The 21,443-nt window shown below is 42.1% G+C and overlaps 1 protein-coding gene across 7 annotated transcripts in view; it reads left to right on the forward strand.

Moving 5' to 3' along the window:
• LOC115465822 (utrophin-like) overlaps positions 1-21,443 on the forward strand; it is a 1,296,369-nt gene that overhangs the window by 1,150,226 nt on the left and 124,700 nt on the right. For all 7 annotated transcript variants that reach the window (XM_030196568.1, XM_030196575.1, XM_030196573.1 and 4 more), the window contains one exon: positions 8,326-8,437. In XM_030196568.1, the coding sequence (XP_030052428.1) occupies positions 8,326-8,437 (112 nt within the window). The remainder of the gene's footprint in view (positions 1-8,325; positions 8,438-21,443) is intronic.

Raw genomic sequence — 21,443 nt, forward strand, 5'->3', positions numbered from 1 at the left:
TCTATTCTCAACACCTGTGGAAGATTACCTGCTTCTAAATCAGTCAGTTAGGGGAGCATGCCACTCTCTTGCCAGTGTATCTGAAATACAGCTGCCAGTATTGGATACTTAAAATTTAAAGATTTAACTTTCTTTGGCATTTTAGCAAACCCAGTTTGACATGGTATATTCTTTAAAAATCATTTCTTGTAATAAGAGAACAGGTTTGCTGTAATTTTTCTTAAATATATTTATATATTTTATCTCGGCTCACCATGAGGTCAGTGCCTTTCTCTGTTATACTGTGTACTGATTAAAACACCAACTGGAACACTACAATTTGAGAAATTTCCAGAATTAACCTTAACATATTTTTTGATCTCTTTTTGGTGATTCATCTGTTCTGGTCAAAATCTTAAGAGAGTTCAAAATGATTTGCAAGCATCTTACAAGCTGGATTATTCATCATAAGTATTTGCTCATCACTGGATCTTTTGCATTAAGGTGGGAAGTTCTTAACGTGCGGCAAAAGGGGAACTTTTATCACACCTTGATTTACCATAGGAGCCACCAACCTACTGTATCTCTGTACTGCAGGTTACTGAATCCTGTGGTAAAGGACTAATTCTGCCTGAAAAACACTTTGCATGCTTCTGGGCTGTCTCTAAAGGGGCAGCATCTACAGAAAATGTCCCCTACGGAGCCTGCCATCAAGGCCCCTTCACCCTGCACCCCCATGATTCTCCACTCAACCGTATCATTGAAAATCCATGGTTGGATCCTTGCAGGTGCTAGGATCCAGCATAATGCCGGTGACCCGTAAGGGTAGTACTGCAAGACTTCCGCTATTTTTATTTATTTATTTATTTCACTTGTATCCCACATTTTCCCACCTATTTGCAGGCTCAATGTGGCTTACAGAGACCTGTTGTGGCATCGCCATACCAGGATGAAATATACATTTGGTGTTACAAAGAGGTATACATTTGGTGTTACAAAGAAGTCCAGGAAGACAAGATGATTTGATCAAGCAGTTGTAGAGAGAGATATTCTGATTCAAGTTGAAAGGTGTTGTATTATAGTTAGCTATGGGTTCTCATGGTAGGCCAGTGCTCTTTTGGATCTTTTGATGTAACTAGGGATTGTTCCTGCCCACCCCTTAGACCACCATAAGTTTGAGTTTTTACTGATGATACTAAAATTTGTAACAGAGTGGACACCCTGGAGGGGGTGGAAAACATAAAAAAGGATCTGCAGAAGCTAGAAGAATGGTCTAATATTTGACAATTAAAATTCAGTGCAAAGAGATGCAGTTAGGGAGTATAAATCCATGGGAAACATATGTGTTAGGCGGTGAGAGTTTGATATGCACAGACAGGGATCTTGGGGTGATAGTGTCTGAGGATCTGAAGGCGACAAAACAGTGTGACAAGGCGGTGGCCGTAGCCAGAAGGATGCTAGGCTGTATAGAGAGAGGTGTAACCAGCAGAAGAACGGAGGTGTTGATGCCCCTGTCATTGGTGAGGCCCCACCTGGAGTATTATGTTCAGTTTTGAAGGCCGTATCTTGCTAAGGATGTAAAAAGACTTGAAGTGGTGCACAGAAAAGCTACGGAAATGGTATGGGATTTGCGTTACAAGTCGTACGAGGCGAGACTTACTGACCTGAACATGTATGCCCTGGAGGAAAGGAGAAACGAGGTGATACGATACAGACGATCAAATATTTGAAAGGTACTAATCTGCAAACAAACTTTTTCCGGAGACGGGAAGGCAGTAGAACTAGAGGACATGAATTGAGGTTGAAGTGGGGTAGACGCAGGAAAAATGTCAGGAAGTATTTTTTGGTAAACACCAGGCAGCAAACAGTAGAGGAGAAAAAACCTCTCGCAGATGGTGTCCAGGAAAATCTTTATTAACAACAGCGCTTTTGAGAGTGAGATCATAGAGAGAATGCCAATAGGAGACTTTTTTCCACGACTTATCTGGGAATGTGTTTGACATGATAGATTCCTAGCCTCCTGATGCAGGCTGGTAGGGCCGAAACACGAGTCGTGTCGGGTCTCCTTTATGAATGTTGTTAATAAAGTTTTTCCTGGACACCATCTGCAAGAGGTTCTTCTTCTTCTCCTCTACTGTTTGCTGCTTGGTGTTTTCCTTCAGTGGACCTTTTTTTTTCTTTGTGTTTGAGGAAGTATTTTTTCACAGAGAGGGTGGTGGATACTTAGAATGCCTTCCCGCGGGAGGAGGTGGAGATGAAAACGGTAACAGAATTCAAAAATGTGTGGCATAAACAGAAAGGAATCCTGTTCAGAAGGAATGGATCCACAGAAGCTTAGCAGAGATTGGGTGGCAACACCGGTAATCGGGAAGCAAAGCTACTGCGGGGCAGACTTGTACAGCCTATGCCCTAAAAATGACAAGGACAAATCAAGTTCAGGTATACATATAAAGGAGCACATACCAGGAGCGTAGCCAGATCTCGGCGGGAGGGAGGTCCAGAGCCCAAAATAGAGGGGTACATTTTAGCCCGCCTCCCCTAGCCACCACTACTCCCCGCCACTTCCATCCCCCCTCACTGCCGCTTCTGATCCCCCCGCCACCGCAAGGTACCTTTGCTGGTGGGGGTCCCCAACCCCCCCCCAGCTGAAGCGTTTACCTATTCCGCGCTGGTCTCGCACTTGCTTCCTCTCCTGTTTTCAGCGCGCCATGCACGGCATGCTCATTTTAATGAAACTGAGCATGCATGAGTATGCTCAGTTTCATTAAAACGAGAGCATGCACGGCATGACTGGAAACAGGAGGCAAGTGCGGGACAGATAAATGCTTCAGCTGGCGGGGGTTGGGAACCCCCATCAGCCAAACTGGGGGCCCCAGAGCCAAATTGGCTCCCTATAGCTACGCCACTGGCACATACAATGAGTTTATCTTGTTGGGCAGACTGGATGAACCGTACAGGTCTTTATCTGCCATCATCTACTAAGTTACTATGTTATGGGTAAGGAGGAGACTTGGGGGGGGGGGGGGTGCTTTGATAGGCACACTGCATGGGGAACATTTTCTGTAGCCGCTGCCCCTTTTAGAGATGACTGAGAAGTATCAGGCCCCAGCTTAGTCTCCCAATGCTCCTAGGTGTTAAAATAACCTCTGTTAAAAGCTGGGGTTATTTTACAATCATTGTAGGGCCATAACGCCAGTGACTACCCTAGGTCGGCTGCCACCCGGGGCGGATTGCCAATGCGCACCCCCCCCCCCCCCCAGGCGCATCAACCCCCTCCCCCGGGTGCATTTTTTCAACCACGCAGCTCTCGGTTCCGCTTGCTCCCTGCTCCTTCTGCCCCGGAACAGGAAGTAACCTGTTCCGGGGCAGAGGGAGCAGGGAGCCAGCAGTGTCGACAGGCGCGGCTGCTCTCTGCACTGCCCCCCCCAGCAGCGTGCACCCGGGGTGGACAGCCCCCACCACCCCACCCTTGGTACACCACTGCATAACGCAGCTGGTGTTCACTACAAGACACGTTATGTAATTTATGTAGTAATGAACTGCTTTAAATGTTCATGCATTTTTGGCTTCTCATTACTATGTAACCGGTGGTGACTTAAATATCACTGCATTAAGGCAAGACAGCCTGCGTTAGTGCTCTTTAAGTGATGTTAAGGGGGCAAATAATGTAGGTTATTGTCCTAATGCAGCTAGATAACTTCCCCCACCCCCCAACTGCAATATACATTACATATTTGTGTTCTGCATCAACCTGTACAGTTCGGTGCAGATCAGAAAAAAGAAAAGTTAGGCTATTTCTAACAAACTACGAGAAAAAAACAGAGCTAGCAAGAAAAGTTAGAACAACAAAAATTTTTGAAACGAATAGGTTTTCAGAGCTTTCCTAAATTGTACTCTTAGGTCTCTGGGTGCACTAGTGGCCTACCTAGGATTATATAGCTCCTATAACACAAGGTGTGGTGAGGGATGGAAAGATCCCTATAGAGCTCCAGTCAGGGAGTGGGGAAGAGATAATGTAGGGGTTTGTTTGAAAGTTGAGGAGTGGGTGTTTGGAGTGTGTAGGGAGTATTTAAGACATAGGGGTGTGTGGCTGGTGTCTACCACTCACATCTCAGACTCTTCACCCTATCTAGTCATGCAATTGCTGCTATTTACATGTGATTTCCTTTTAAAATGGCCTCCTATCTGTATTACTTCTGCTTTAAAATGCTCCAGTGTGCTGTTTCAGACAGTAAATAAATTAATAGTACCACTAAAGCTGTGTCAGCCTCTATGCTGCTTAGATTAAAATGCTTTAGCTTGTTTTTTGTTGTTTTGTTTTCAGGAAAAATCTATTTAGTGCAGAAATTGTTAAATGCTAAAACTGCTAGAACTCATTAAACTATAAAGTTAGATTTATGAGTATTTGTCATCACAAATTTGTCTTTTTTTTTAAAGTTTTTATTTATCAACCTTTTTACAAAATTGTGACATAAATTACAAAAGATAACCATAACAGAGAAAAAGTACAGAACCCACGCTGTAGTTGACAAGTAATCAGTGATACCAGAAGATATTACAATTAAGCCTGAGTTATTAGATATGGTTTATGTGAAATGGAGAGAGAGAGGTATAATGAGGTATGTTGAGGTATTATGAAAAATATTGTGAAAGAAGAGGCAGCATTAAAGATGAGTAATTGAAGTATGAAATTTATCTAATATGGACCATGTTTTACAAATGGATGGTGTATAGCCTCTTTTTAATGCGGCCACCTCTTCATCATATTTATTAAAAGCACAGAGAAAACTCCACCATTCGTGGTAGGAGGCATTCATGTTATTTTTCCAGTTAATAACTATAATATGAGTTGCCAAAGTAATCATTAGGTTAAAAAGTTTAACATTATCAGGTGGGAGTGAGAGACCAGGGGTAGGGGATTTCAATATTACAATTTTAAATGAAAGAGGATCATTAAGAGAAAAAACATCTTTGATTTTATCCCAGATTGCAGTGCAAGTGATCCTTGATCTGTACTGTTTGCCATTTATCAAATGTTACTAGACATACTCAGTACTGTACAGATACACATGGAGGTTACATTCTATTTGAATGTGGCCAGAGAGAGAGAGTATGATGTACTGTTTCAGAAGTCTTTTCCAAGTATAAAGCGCAGCAGGTTGGAAAGTGCAGGGTAGGGGGTGTAAATAGTGGAAAATGGCAAAGATGAGATTGGTTTTCCTGATGAACAGAGTTCACGAATGAAGGAGTAGGGGAAGAGGACAAAAGATAGTTACGAGCCGCAAAGAGTGGAGTGGAGGAGTGGCCTAGTAGTTAGGGTGGTGGACTTTGGTCCTGGGGAACTGAGGAACTGAGTTCGATTCCCACTTCAGGCATAGGCAGCTCCTTGTGACTCTGGGCAAGTCACTTAACCCTCCATTGCCCCATGTAAGCCGCATTGAGCCTGCCATGAGTGGGAAAGCGCGGGGTACAAATGTAACAAAAAAAAAAAAAGACGACAAATTTGGTAGGTGAGTCCAGAGAAACTTAAACTGTATGCAGAAGCAGATGGGGAGTCAATTTAGTGATTTAAGGAAAAGGGTTACCTGATCATAGCAATATTGAAGGAGGTTGTCTTGCAGCTGAATATTGATCAGATTGAGTGGAGAAAAAAATGTTCAGTAGTCTAAGATAGGATTCTCAACCCAGTCTTTCGGACATACCTATCCTGTTAGGTTTTCAGTGATTATGCATGCTAGATTTGTATCATGCATGGTCATTGTGGATATCCTGTAAACCTGACTAGCTGGGTGTGTCCCGAAAACTGGTTTTCTTAGAAAGGAAAGGATAGATTTTAGCAATGTTAGTGAAACAGATGACATGCTTTAGCGGTGTTTAGCATGTGAATAGAGATGCTAAGAAATGCATTAAAGGTGAACTTCACAAACCAACAATGCATCGTATATCAAAAGGTTGAAATGGATAAAAGCACACTATTTTTAAAGAAGAAAAAGAAACCTCAGCAACCGCAGTATGAAAATGTCAATGTTAACTCTCAACCAGCAGTTCAATTGTCTTTCATTGGTCATCTTTAAAAAAAACAACTCATTTTTATCCCCGTTTTACATTTGTATCAACCACATTAGCAGCTGCCATGCGCTAATGCCGACACGGCCCATTCACTTTGAATGGGCTGTGCTGGCATTGCTGCACGGCAGCTGCTACCGCTGCTTAGTAAACAGGGGGGTTATTAGTGTGTTGCTTATGATCATCATAACAAAACTCAATTCAAAATAGGATATCTTCTACTGATGCTAACTCAGAATTAAAGCGCCTAATTCATAGCCGCTTTAATTTTCACTTAGCATCAGAATGATATAGTGAGGAAGAACCACCAGAACATAAAAGTGCAATGGGAGAGGTAAGCAGAAAACCAAAATAGAATGGTGTCTCACAATTCAGTTGAGTACTGTGTGTCAAGGAATAGATGGTGATCAAAAGTAGCAGTTGATCTAGGAGGATGATAATTGAATAAAGGTCTTTGCCTTGGCCATGAAGAGATCACGGGAGACTTTGGCAGAAATGGATTCTGGAGCAGATGTAAACTGACTTGCAATGAGAGAAAGTCAGAACAGCAGAGGTGACTAGCAGATTCATGCAGTTTGGATGTGAAAGGGAGGAGAGTTATTGGATGAAGGGATAGCAGGATCCAGTGAAGGATTTTTGAGGAACAATATCACCACAGCATGCTTGAAAGAACAAGAAGCAATTGCGGTGACAAGTGAGAGAGAGAGAGACCTGAACTGCTGGGTGGGAGTAGAGTACAAGCATTGAAAATAGCACTTTGTTATGTTATATTATCAGAGTCTTATAACCTGCCAAATCTCCCAGAGGAATTCAAGGCGAGGTAACAAAAGAAATAAACTGAAACATAAATTAGGATGAAACAAAAAAAATCATACAATTTAAATATTATAGGGAGAAAAAACAATATATGTCAACTATTATAATTAGAAAAAAAGTATGTTTTTAAAGCTTTTTAAAAAGCGAAAAGATTCATTGTAGAACGTATCTGTACTGGTAAACTGTTCCAGAGATGAATAGCAGAAAACAAAAATGAACCAGAAAAAAATGCTTTAAAACAGATAAATTTAACAGGTGGAACGACCAAAAGCAAGAAATTACATGATCTCAATGAGGTGGAATTTTTTTTAAGATCTTAAAACCATCCAAAAAATCTGCAGAGCAGGGTACCATATAAAAGTTTAAAAACAAGACGTAATACTTTAAAATGGATTCTAGCTTGAACTGGTAACCAGTGCAACTTGGCCAGCAATGGAGAGATGCTCTCATACTTTGAACAACAAAAAATCATTCTATCTGCTGAATTTTGAATCATCTGAAGTTTGGCAGTTGTGTAACCATTATTCCTATATACAAGGAATTTCCGTAATTGAGTAATGAGAGAATTGACAGTTGAACACCAAGTTTAAAATGTTCAAATAAGAAGTATGAACGTAACGAGTAACTGTTTAAGTTTTAAAAATGCTTTACGTATAACATTTTATATCTGTAAATCCATTGAAAGAGAAAAGTCAAGGATTACACCTAGAACTCTTGATTCTTGATATCAGCCTTAATGGAAAATCCATTATTTAATGTAATGGTTTGTGGAATAATGGAATGGTCAAGCCCAAACCAAAGGATCTTTGTTTGCATGCATTTTCAAATTTCCAAGAGGATTCTGAAGGGTTGGTAGCATTTCAGTCAGTAGTCAGGCCCTATATGAATCCAAAACTTAAAGTGTTTGTGTATCAGCCGGTATATGTCCAGTAATTACTTGATCCATACTTTCAGTGCATATTTTTATAGTATTTTCTGTTTTGATTATTGTTCTTTACTAAATTTGTTGCTGTTTTATTTTCATTTTATATACTGTACTTCATTCTGAAATATCAATATAAAGGTGAAATATATATACAAATAATTAAAAATGGAATCTTATGCCAGTTGGCAGTTAATGTTATCTAAAAGAGAAACTTTTTTCAATAAAGCTTCTTGAAATATCATGTTGTAAGTACCTTTCTTCCATGTTTGACCTGGAAGAGTATGGAACCTGTTAGCTGTAGAACTTGGGTCCAAAAAAAAGGAAGAAAACCAAAAAGTCCCACAAAACTCAACTGCCATTAATTAGCTCATTAAATTAGAACTAACAATAACAAATATTTCAATATTTACATCACTCGTTCTTGTTCGGTCAGCTCCACAGCTTTTTTTATTTTAGCTATAGAACTTAGACCTGCCATCTCTGTCAAATTTTGGTTCTTTTGATGACTGAAGCTCTCTTTTTACCCTTTAAATCTACAGGTACCGGAGCTTGAAGCATTTCAACTATGACGTCTGTCAGAGCTGTTTCTTCTCTGGCCGTACAGCAAAAGGCCACAAGTTACATCACCCAATGGTGGAGTACTGCATACCTGTGAGTATTTCTTTTTGAGCCCTTTTTCAAGGATTGGTTTTCACAAATTACATCTGATGTGTTTTCTGGTTTACGGACTTTTGTCAGATAGGAATTCTAGAAGAAATAGCAGTGTGTAGGCTTTGCAGCCTGCTTTTTCTGTGCTGTCTTTAGGAATTTACTTGAAGGGCTTTTGTCTTTGTGTAGAAATAATTTGAGTATGTGATACAGTTCATAAAAACATATAAAGGGCTATTTTAAAACATTACAATTATTGTACAGCAAACTTTTCTAGGTGAGTAAAGTATAAAATATTTGGATTGTTTAATAGTTAATTCAAAGAGCTATGCAAAATATGTGCTTATATTTCAGAGAGTGATCCAGAAATTACAACACACCTCTAAATCCCGTCTTTATAGCTTTTTTCTTAACTCAGGACTTTTCAAATTGTGATTCCAGAACGTGCTGGTAATTCATTATGAGTCTCCTATGAGGGACTGTGTCAAAGGCCTTACTGGAATCCAAGTAGCCTACATCTAGTACATGTCCACTATCCAATTCTCTGGTTACCCAGTCAAAGAAACTGATCAGATTCGTTTAGCACAATTTTCCTTTGGTGGAAGCACTTTGTTTCTTCTCTCTGAGTGCTGCGGTGCCTCATATCTTCCTATTGCTTAGAATTTCTGTTTTAAAATGGAACCTTTACATGGTACTAAAAAGAAGAAGAGGCAATCATGGTTGTTGTGTCCTGAGTCTGTCCTTTGCTTGTTGTTATTTCTGTCTTCCTGTTTCCCAGTTGCCATGGGGGAGAGAGCAAGATTATAGAGCTGTAATAGTGAAAGATGGGAGAGATTGTTGCTGGCAGTTCAGGAGACCAAACAGGACTGATATGAAGCTGATAGGTGGGATGAGAGAACAAGAGCAACAAGGTAAAACAGATGGGTGGAATAATAAAGGGGATGAAAGGTTGGAGGAAGGTGGTGGTGATGAGGAACAAGATGGCATTCTAGGGTTTGTATGTGTGCGTATTTAGTAGGGTAGGAATTGAGAAATGTAATGTGAAGCATTAGAGGTATATATATAGGATGCTAGGGAAGGTGTCAGGAAGAGCAAGGGATGGAAAAAATGGGTAACTGAGGGACCCTTTTACTAATGGGTTGCTATTCGGCATCCCGGAACTACTGCTGGCCCAACACGGCCGCTGGCGGTAGTTCTGCCTTGAGCATGTGCCACTTCCAGCACTATGGAAAATAATTACATAATTTGTTGCGCAGCACCAACCTGGTGGTTACTGCCGGGTTACCGAGGGAGCCCTTACCGCCACCTCAGCAGGTGGTGGTTTGCTCCCCCCCAACATGGCCATGCATTAAGAAGAATCTTACCACATGGCTATGTCTTTTTTAGGGGCTTTGTACCCGCTGCTGTAAAAAGGGCCTGGCGCATGGCAAAAATGGTCCCCGCTGCTACCTTTTTACTGCAGCTTGGTAAAAGGACCCCTGCGAGCTAGCAAAGGACAGAGAGAGGGATCAGTAGGGAAAGAAGTAGAAAAATGGAGGTATAGTTGAGCCATGGGAAAGGGAGTTGGAGAAGCTGGACAGAAATGAGATAGAATGAACATATGTTCAAAGAGAGGGGTGGAAAAGATGAAAACAGGAAAAGGTGAGCATTGAAGAAAGGAAAATGAATTTAGAAGGTAGGCACGTGGACAACAGAGCTAAAAATAAAACATATAAACAACCAAGGAAGAGAGAAAACATCAGTTTAGGTATATGTGTTTGTGAAGTACTAAGTTATTAGCGCTCTCTTCTGCATTAGTATGCATGCATGCCTGCTATACAATATTTGCTAGTTTTACATTTTTTAATATAGGAAGAAATTAAGTGAGAAGAGCAGTATCTGCTGGTAATATTCTTCGCTTCAGCATCTCCCTGAAGTGAGCAATATAAACTCAGGCTGTCTGACGTGCTTTCCATTCCTCCCTGGAGCTTCAAACTGGCACCAGTTTGGTGGAAAGACAATAAAGTACTGCAAGAAATGTGCCTTTCAGCTACTTCATCACTGTCAATTCTGATGCACCAGTGTCCCTTCCTGCTCAGTTCGGCAATGTCGGTGTCTGGTGTGTGTGTGTGTGTGCTGGCTGTTTAGCAGCTAGATGCCGTTTGAAACGCAGACCCAAATACAGTATCACACTATAATGTAAATGCATGATTTGCTATGACATGGGGGTGGGCAATTTTCAAATATTAGGAACATTCTTTGCTACCCCAATCCCAGAGCAAGCAGTTGCTTCCCCATGTCTGTCTCAATAGCAGACTATGAACTTTTCCTCCAGGAATTTATTTAAACCCAGATACGCTGATAGCTGTTACTACATCCTCTGGCAAAGAGTTCCACAGCTTAACTATTCGTTGAGTGAAAAAATATTTCCTTCTATTTGCTTTAAAAGTATTTCCATGTAACTTCTTTGAGGTTCCCCTAGTCTTTGTAATTTTGGAAACAAGTAAAAAAATCAATTCACTTTTGCCCATTCTATACCACTCATGATTTTATTGACTTCAATCATATCTCCCCCTCATCCATCTCTTTTCCAAGCTGAAGAGACCTAACCTCTTTAGCCTTTCCTCATATGAGAGGCATTCCATCCCCTTTATAATTTTGGCTGCTCTTCTTTGAACCATGAGTGTATGATCTGCAGATATTTGTGTTTGTGTCTTTTGAAGATACTTTTTTATGTGAGGAAATAACGCAGATCAGTTTGAAAATGCAATCTGTACATATTGATGTACACTCGGTTCCCTGTGGTCTGATTGGAAAGAAACGGAATCATAGGTGATATGCAGTTTTGAAAATAGAGCATAGAGTTTGTAGGAAGATCTTTTCTTGACACGTCAGTGCCTGTAAAATGAATACAGTTTTCATAGAGCTTTGTGTCTCTTACATTTTGTAGTGATCGATCTTAAACTGTGGCAGCAGGACATTTGCAAATAGTATACGGCATTGTTCTGTGCAGTTTATATACAATTGGAGAGACCAGTTTCCTATATTCTTGTAAAAGGTTTTAAAAGGTAAATTGGTGATAGTTACTTACAATTCCCATTAGGACCATAAGGAGAGATAGCTGTACAGAGATTAAACCCAGGTATTGATGCTTTATAATTGTATAATTCTACCTACCTAAACAGCAAAGTGACTGGCAGTAATTACACGTTTAGTTATTTTGTTCACACTTTAAATAAGTGAGATCTATACCTCAATATGCTTTTAACCTAGGTACAAATTAAAAATGTCATTTAAAAAAACCCAGGAAATGTAAGTTAACTTGTATTATCTATGCTTGCAAATGTATGAGGCACCCAGTGAATTTGAAATATGCCTCTACCCTGTATAAAGGGAAAGAAGGGCTTTTGAAGAGTGAGTGGGATATGCATGGACATTCATTTAAATGCAGTAAAACTGTGGCCTTATGTTTTCCATGTTGTTTATCCTCATAGTGCCTTATTCTAAAAACCTTCCCTCATGTAATGTTTGCCGATTTATTTATTTTCATGTACCCATGTGATTTCAACTGACATCTGTAAGCTTACCTTACTATACCTTTATTAAAACTGGTGTCTCTCTGTGATAACCTACAATGTTTTTATACTTCACCTTGCCATGCCTTTATTTTCATGGCACACTAAGAACACAGGGGAGACTACTTATTTTAGGAAATAACAGAGTAAATCTACAAAAGACTAAATGGCAGGCTTTGGACTATCATGTTGAAAAGACTGGGACAAACTGCAGAAATTGTGCGAGAGTTCACTGCTAGTAAGGGTGAAGGGTTATTCTAGCAACTTTACAGCCGATATTCAAGGCATCTCCTGCGTGTTTAAATCACATGAACATAACATAAGAACATAAGAGTAGCCCTACTGGGTCAGACCAATGGTCCTTCTAGCCCAGTATCCTGTTTTCCAAACAGTGGCCAAGCCAGGTCACAAATACCTGACAGAAACCCAAATCGTGGCAACACTACTACAAATCCCATGGCAAGCAGTTGCTTCCCATGCCTGCCTCAATAGCAGACTACGGACTTTTCCTCCAGGAATTTGTCCAAACCTTTTTTAAACCCAGATACGCTACCACATCCTCCGGCAAAGAGTTCCAGAGCTTAACTATTCGTTGAGTGAAAAAATATTTCCTCCTGTTTCTTGGGGCTGCCCAACTGCCGATATTCTGCGACACTTAACCGGACGGTGCCGCTGAACATCAGCTCTGACCAGCCCCCCAAAAAGCGGGCAGAGCGGAGGCAATACATGAGGTAGTGTTGGGGAGGAGCTGACAATTATGCGGTGCCGGCCAAGTTCAGATAGCTCAAAAGTTGTCCTAAGTAGGCCAGTTAGCTATATGGGTCCTGGCACTGAATATCGGCCAGCACCCGCATAACATTTTTGTTTTAAGTTGTTTTCTTAAGGCAGCCGTAATGTGCAGGAGCGAGTAGGCTTTGCTGCTGCTTCCAGCACCCCACTGAACTACTAGGGAGATAAGGTAGGCCCGGGGGGAGGGGCTACTGAGACATTGGGGGGGGAATCGAGTGGTCACTCCAAGGAGAGTGGTACTTAAAGGCACAGGTTGGAAGAGGGAGAGGAGGGGGAGGAGGGTTGCATCAGGGTGTGCGAGGGGGATTGTGGGACTTAAAAAAAAAACCAACAAAAAAGTAATGTGTGCACCAGCTGAATAGCAGCCAGGACCCGCATAAGCTCCGGCAGCTAGCTACACGGCAATTAGCCCTGGATATTCAGTGCCAGTGACCAAACATGGCCTGGTACTGAATATCCAGAGCTAATTTATCCAGTAACAGTCAGTGTTTAAAAAAAACATTGACTGCCACCGGCTGATTAATGTTTCCTTGACAGTCAAACCTACATCTTGTTGCTTGGACCCCTGCCTTTCAGTTTTACTGAAGGCATCAAAAGTGGGATTGGCTGTTAAAGTAACAACAATTGTGAATGTGTGTGTGTGTGGGGGGGGGGGGGGGTCAAATTTTGTTAATCAGGCAATTATCTGTCTTGTGTGTTTTGGCATTCTTTCCCTATGATCTATATATATAAAAGGCAACCCCAACATTCTGAAGCCTCCACGGAAGTTGAGGCGCCCAAGATATCCGGTGTGCCCTGGAGTGTCTGCACCGCCCTCGCGTCAAAACGTCATGACGTCGAGGGCGGAGCTATTGACACTCGAGGGCCGAAACGGCCCACAGCGAACAAGGCAAGCAGCTTCGAGGGAGGGGGCCCCTTGCTAGCGCCCGTTTCATTCCGCTCAGAAACGGGCATTTTTTCCTAGTTTTATTATAATTGAATTGTAAGCCACTCTGCTGTTTGAACAAAGTGCAGTATATTAAGCCAAATAAACCATATTTTGAAGGAGCCTATTTGGAAAATTGTGTGGTTGATAACTATATTCCAGTTTCCAATTGCCATTTTTGAGGAACTTTGCTGAAAGGGTTCTATTTGACAGTTAAGCAAGCTTGTGGAGATCCATGCAGTTTGAGTAGCTTTCATTCAGGGTTCCAGTGCTTTTGTATATTAAAAATAATTCTATTACGAACTGGCTGAGGAACTCAACAAGGATATGCGCTTTAACCGATTCCTTTTCTGCTGGTAGTGGAGCCTTTGGCCCAATTAGCTTGTAGAACTGATATGGTTAGGAGCCTTGGATGTGGAGAGAGGCAGCATAAAATTCTATTATTTGCGGGCGAAGCTTTGGAATGGCCTTGGGGTTCTGGATTAATAAAGCAAAATCGAAAATTCTAAACATCTCGGTGCTGGAGTCTGACATTGGTAGGCTGCGGAACCAATTTCCCTATAGTTGGGTCGCCCACTCTTTGCAAGATCTGGGTTTAAATCTAACATCAAATTTAGATGACCACTATCAAGCTAATTGCCCAGCATTATTGAGGACATTGTGGGAGGAGTTAGATAGATGATGGGGTTTGCATATTTCTTGGCTAGGTAGGATCCATGCTGTCAAGATGGCGGTGCTGCTGAAACTCCTTTATTTGTTCACTGCCTTGCCTGTCCCTCTTCCCGATATGTTTTTCCAGTTGCATAAAAACATTTTCCAATATATCTAGAAAAAGTTATTTTCCAATGTATCTGGCAAATACTGTTTCAACCCCAGAAGCAGGGCATAATGTCAGTGCCAAACTTTTGATTTTACTATCAGGCTGCCCGGCTTAAATATCTTACTATCTGACCCCATTGCGGACCTTACCGTGGTTAGTACCAATGATATTGCATTCCTTGATGCACTCTACTAACCCAATTTTGCAGTTAACTGTTAAATTATGGTTGAAGACAAGACTTAAACTGTTGCCAGACAGAAATTATTTTTTATTTATTTATTTTTGTTACATTTGTACCCCGCGCTTTCCCACTCATGGCAGGCTCAATGCGGCTTACATATTGTATACAGGTTCTTATTTGTACCTGGGGCAATGGAGGGTTAAGTGACTTGCCCAGAGTCACAAGGAGTTGCCTGTGCCTGAAGTGAGAATCGAACTCAGTTCCTCAGTTCCCCAAGACCAGAGTCCACCACCCTAACCACTAGGCCACTGGTGATGCCTGTTTATATGTGCCATGGCCAATAAAAGGGGCGTGGCTACTGTAGGGGTGGAGCCATATCGACCCTACCCCTGGGTGGGTAGGGGGCGCTGACTAATAGGCTGCAGGAGGGTGCCAGAATCCCTAGCACCGGCCCTGGCGCCCCTACGTTCTAAGCTTGGTGCAAAGGTGGAGGAAAAACTCCTAGGCAAAGGCCCTTAAAATGTGCAGTTCTGGAGTCAGCTTCAGGCTCATGACAAGCGCTGTTTCCTGAAGGAAAAAAGGATACCAGATAAAATGCTCAAAACCTGACTCATGTGGAGGGTACCAGGTGTTTAAAAGCAGGTGTAAGAAAGGGAGGGGGTCTCTTCAGCCTCTACATGTACAAGGGGGTGAAGAAGCAAAGGTTTTGAGTGGAAAGCAGTGGAACTGTTGAGTATTTCTTTTTTATTTTTTTGTTACATTTGTACCCCACGCTTTCCCACTCATAGCAGGCTCAGTGCGGCAGGCAATGGAGGATTAAGTGACTTGCCCAGAGTCACAAGGAGCTGCCTGTGCCGGGAATCGAACTCAGTTCCTCAGTTCCCCAGGACCAAAGTCCACCGCCCTAACCAGTAGGCCACTCCTCCACTCAGTAAATATATGAACTTTAATCTCAGTTTGAACTGTACTCTGGGGAAGAGTGGATGAATGGACTTTGAGCGGCTGACCCATAAGTGTTTGGACTTTAACCTCAGCATGGACTGTGCTCTGGGAAAGAAGGCAGATGAGGCCAAGGTTTGAACTGAAAGCCATGGGACTGTTGTATATAAATATATGGGACTTTAACCTCAATTTGAACTGCATTCGGGGGAAAGGTGGAGGAAAGGAACTTTGGGAATTCTGAGGGCCTTGAAGGGTGCCACCAGTGAATAGATGGACCTGTTTTCAAGTTAATAAAGGAAAGCGCACAAAGACATACAGAGCGGAGTCATCTCTCCAGGGATTCAGGTCTACCTGGCATCTCACCTATCCTTGGGGAGGAGGCGTGGCGACACTACGTACTATTCTGTAACACGGGGTGCCTAACTCTCATAGCATGCAACCCAAAAGGGATGTGGTTTTGGGAGGGCCATGGGTTTGTCAAAGGCATTCCAAAAAATTGTGCACATTCATAAGGAATACTGGCTTAGCACTTCCAACTTGGACGCCATCATTTACAGCAGGTTTCAGCAGGCATAACCCTGGCATGCATAATTAGGAATGAGATCTGCACTTGAGACACTATTCTGTTAAGGATGCACACCCTTTATAGAATAGCGCTTCACAACAATCTTTTCCAGTGCCCAATTTTGAGTACCTTTTATTGAATCCAGCCCTGTATGCATATAGTTCACACTCTGTAAGAAAAGCATGCACTATGTCATTACCCTCATTGCATTGTAACGTTTTGTAACATTGTAAGCCACATTGTGCTTGCTCTAGTGGGAAAATGTGGGGTATAAATGTACCACAAATAAATAAATAAATAGTGCACACCCTTAAACCCTTTAGAGGGGCATAATCGAACGGCGCCGGCCATCTATATGGGCGGCCATCTCTAAGGCCGGCACTGTAAAGAGATGTCCCGAACCGTATTATCGAAACAAGATGGCCATCCATCTTTCGTTTCAATAATACGGTTGGGGCCGGCCAAATGTCAGAGATGGCCGGGTTTGAGATGGCCGGCATTGGTTTTCGCCGATAATGGAAACCGATGCTGGCCATCTCAAGCCCGGCCAAATCCAAGGCATTTGGTCATGGGGAGGGGCCAGCATTCATAGTACACTGGTCCCCCTGACATGCCAGGACACCAACCGAGCACCCTAGGGGGCAATGCAGTGGACTTCATTAATAGCTCCCAGGTACATAGCTCCCTTCCCTTGTGTGCTGAGCCCCCCAAATCCCCCCCAAAACCCACTCCCCACAACTGTACACCACTACCACACCACTACTCTTATGGGTGAAGGGGGTCACCTACATGTGGATACAGTGGGTTTCGGGTGGGTTTTGTAGGGCTCCCATTTACCACCACAAGTGTAATAGGTAGGGGGGGATGGGCCTGGGTCCGTCTGCCTGAAGTGCACTGCAGTACCCCCTAAAACTGCTCCAGGGACCTGCATACTGCTGTCATGGAGCTAGGTATGGCATTTGAGGCTGGCATAGAGGCTGGCAAAAAATGTTTTGTTTTTTTAGGGTGTGAGGGGGTTGGTGACCACTGGGGGAGTAAGGGGAGGTCATCCCCGATTTTCTCCAGTGGTCATCTGGTGAGTTGGGGCACCTTTTTGAGGTGGACCAAGTAAAACCGGCCAAATGCTTGTCAGGGCCAGCCTTCTTTTTTCCATTATCGGCCGAGGGCGGCCGTGTGTTAACCACGCCCTCGTCCCGCCTTCACTATGCCTCCAACACGCCCCCTTAAACTTCAGCCACTCCTGCAACGGACTGCAGTTGAGGCCGGCCAAAATCGGCTTTCGATTATGCCGATTTCGCCGGGCTTGAGAGATGGCCGGCCATCTCCCGATTTGTGTCGGAAGATGGCCAGCCTTCTTTTTCAAAAATAAGCAGGTTAGTGTCCAATGTTCCTATCAATCATTTCCCATATGGATTATTACGGGAACATTGGACAGTAAAGGGTTCATTAATGAGGTTTGCACCTAACTGAAAGAAGCATGACAAAAACGAATATTTTCTGGGTGCCCATCCCTACTATTTGGCAGATCATATTATACCTTATATCCCAGACCATGATCTGGGGTCTGCTCATGGAGATGTATTGCTGGACCTATCCATAGTTTATAGTTTATTAAAAATTTGCTAGACCGCTCTTAGTTATAGACAAAACAAAGTGGTGTACAGACTACAATATCAAGAAAAGGAAAGGAACTCCATTATTTGACAGGAAAGAAACATAAACACTGAAAGAGAAAAAAAAACAGAAAAATAAAGAAGGACAACGTAGATTAATGACATGATAACCTAATCAGTCAGAACCCCCATAGGCCTTCTGGAATAACCAAGTTTTCAACTCTGTCTTAAAGCTTTTAATCTCAATAATACTACGATCACGCAGCGGTAGAAAGAAAAAAAGTACTCTGTTTAGTCTCATAGTGGGCTTTTATGGTAGTAATTCTGGCTATGTGGAACAAGCTTCTTACAGCTTTGCACTAGGGAAATGATTACTTAGGTTACCATATGACAGTGAAGCTTGGCTATGGAAACAGGTTTATGTTGAGAGAGCTGGCTGAAGGTGCTTTTCTTTCTTTCTTTCTTTCTTTCTTTCTTTCTTTCTTTCTTTCTTTCTTTCTTTCTTTCTTTCTTTCTTTCTTTCTTTCTTTCTTTCTTTCTTTCTTTCTTTCTTTAGAGCCAGTTAGTGATGATACTGAATTAGAAAGATTGGGTGGTGTGATTTTATGATTTTTGTTAAAATGTTTTGATATATTTTGTTGTAAATTGCTTCAAGTTTTGCGATAGACCACAGACGTGATTAGTAAGGTGAAATAAATGAGACGACAATGAAATAAAATGCTGATTAGCATTATCTTGCTTTGAGCTTTCTAGTTGTAAAAGCCAGGAAAACATTGGTGATGATGGTGCTATCTCTCAGGCTGTGATACTGAGTCTTGATCTGAAAATGACACTGGGCTCTTCAGAACCTTCAATGTGATGTTGTATTACAGTGCAGAATATGAGAATATTTACTTATGGAAATCCCACAGCTGTCCATGGATTGTCTGAAGATTTCCACAGAAATTATCAGTTTTATAGTCTGACATTATACAACAGGTTTTTGCTAGTTAATGACAGAACAAACCAAGCCAGGGTGGGGGGCGAGAACAAGGGAGGCAAGATATCCTGGGTCCAGCCTCAAGGAGGGCCTGGCACCAATGATCGATAGAGACTGCTCTGCCAGCCAAGGGTCCTTCTTCCTGCCGTGTCCAGCCTATGCAGAAACAGGAAGTTACTTCACAGGAGGTGGAATGCGGCAAGAAGAAGGACCCGTGGCCACCAGAGCAACCTCTCTTGCTCGCTGGGGGGGGGGGGGGGGGTGGCACCGGAGCTCTGAAGATTTGTCTCTCAGTGGCCCTCATACCCACTGAATCCAGTTGTATGTGAGATTAATCATAATTAGTTTCAGCACCACTGCTCTGGAATAACTTGTCTCTGTTGAAGCTGTAACTGGATAGTGACTACAGACACCGAAGAAAGTCTAATTCTCTCATTATGACCTTTTCATGCTTCTCATAGCCATCTCCATTCTGTTCATTATTCTTGTTACATTCTTTTTGCATTGTATTGTGGAGCATAGGAAGGAGTGTTAATGATCTACACTATGGAAATCTTTTTCCTGCGCCCCTGTATTTGCTCCTTTGTGGAACACATTTTCAACAAAGCGATTCTATTCCCCCCCCCCCCCCCCCCTTTTATTTTCTTCTTTTGGAAAATTAGCTTTATTTACGCTACAGAATTAATATGATGATTGTCAGACATTTAAGATATAAATGGAGTCCCTTGACCAGGACAAGCTGCAAAAGTACCAACCAGTGTCTAACTTGTCTGCATTCAACTCAGTAACTAGTTAAAAGAAAAATAAAACTGGCTAGACCCATTTAAACTCGATCTGTCTTCATACCTGGTTATAGATCAGAAGCTGTTCTGATATAGCTTGACAATCTCCATAGAAACTGCAATAGAGGATCCACCTTGATATTAGCATTGCTGGATTTCTCAACAGCCTTCGGCACTTCTGGACCATTATATGCTGGTGGAAACAGGTATCGTTGGTAGCATAATATTTGTATGTTTCAAATGTTTGTCTTTCAGACAGACAACAATCAAATCTGTTCAGCAACAGCATGACGACAGCTTGTACTGAACCCATATAAATCTAATGCTCTGCTCTTCACTGCATGTGATCAAAAATTCTTGCCTTCACCCCTTCTTCTCTGTAACACTCCTGTCCCCTAAGTAGACAACACATGAATTCTGAAAGTCATCCTTGATATAGAACTCAACTTAAAATTTCAAATATCAGAAGTAATTCAACGCTCCTTCTATAAACTCTGTCTCATTCGTTCTATCTATGTTCACTCCTGCACTCAGCATCCTGATTTACTCCCTCAGAATTACGGAATAAACTGCCCACTGAACTAAGACCAACCTTCTCTGGACGCTTTTAAAGCTAGCCTAAGACTTTTGTTTACAGACACCTTTGGCTAGCCTTCTTCGGCATGCCTTGGGAACAGTCCTGACCGCATGGATGCATGTCTTGTGTGTTGCCCCCCCCCCCTCCCCACTGCTTTCCTATCCACTGTACTAGGCTGCGCATTTGGTTTGCTATTCTCTAAACATGTTACAATATATTACAGGCAAAAAATTCAACAGGAATTAAAGTCTTTAATTACTCACCCAGCAGCACAGCATCAGATATCAGTTGTAAAGTTATAACAGACTTACAAAATCTATCATCAGTACCTCTGGTAATTATAAGTAATTAGACTAATTATTTAAAGAAGAGAAAAAGAAGGAAGGGAAGTTTGTTCCTCATACAAAGGCCACAGAACAGAGAGAAAGCAGAGAATGAATGAATGAATGAAAGATTCTTAGATATAGAGAATTAGTTTCTACGGAGGGGGGAGAGCACCCCCTTCAGGAAAAACAGGCCATTTGAACGGATCTGAAACTCTCTTTCCAAGCATGTCTAGTTTTTCAGAGTTTCTTTGTCTGCAGCGTGGTTTTATAGGCTGCGGTGAGCATCCACCTCTCCTCTACCCTGGACCAATCATCATAGGTGCTGCATATGTGCTGGAGACTTGTTATAGGGTCTTTCATATGTGCTGGAGACTTGCAATTGGTGTCCTTGCCATACCTCTTCTCAGTAACAAACAGTTGGGATGTCATGACAATGGGGGTCTGGTCAGTTTGTTTGTAACAAGACAGTTGGTTGGGATGTCATGGCTTTGGTCTTGTCAGTTTGTGGTCAGCCAGAAATTCCTGTCTTGCCACTATCAGTGGAAACTCACAGAAACACAAACAGAAATAAGCAGACCCAAAAGAAAAGGCCAGAAAATTCCAGAACACCACATTTATAGTTCACCCCCTATCCCCCTTTATCATGTCCTCTTTAACTGTGCTTTCAACACATTGTTCTTAATTTAGATTGTAAGCTGCCTAGATGGCTCGTCTAATGAGCAGGATAGAAAGTTCAAAATAAACTTGAGCATGTCACACAGTAAAATGTTATGGTGTACCACAGGGATCCATACCATCGCCTATTTTATTTAATAGTTCCCTCAAGCCTCTAGCTCAGCAGCTTTGGTTGATGGAGACAAAATTATGTATCAGTGCCAGTGATGTACAAACAGCTGCTGGTACCCATAGCTTTGAATAAATTGTCAAACAGCAGCTCTGGAATGGGCAAAAAACAA

This window comes from Microcaecilia unicolor, chromosome 3 (assembly GCF_901765095.1).
Source record: "Microcaecilia unicolor chromosome 3, aMicUni1.1, whole genome shotgun sequence".
Classification (NCBI taxonomy): Eukaryota; Metazoa; Chordata; class Amphibia; order Gymnophiona; family Siphonopidae; genus Microcaecilia; species Microcaecilia unicolor.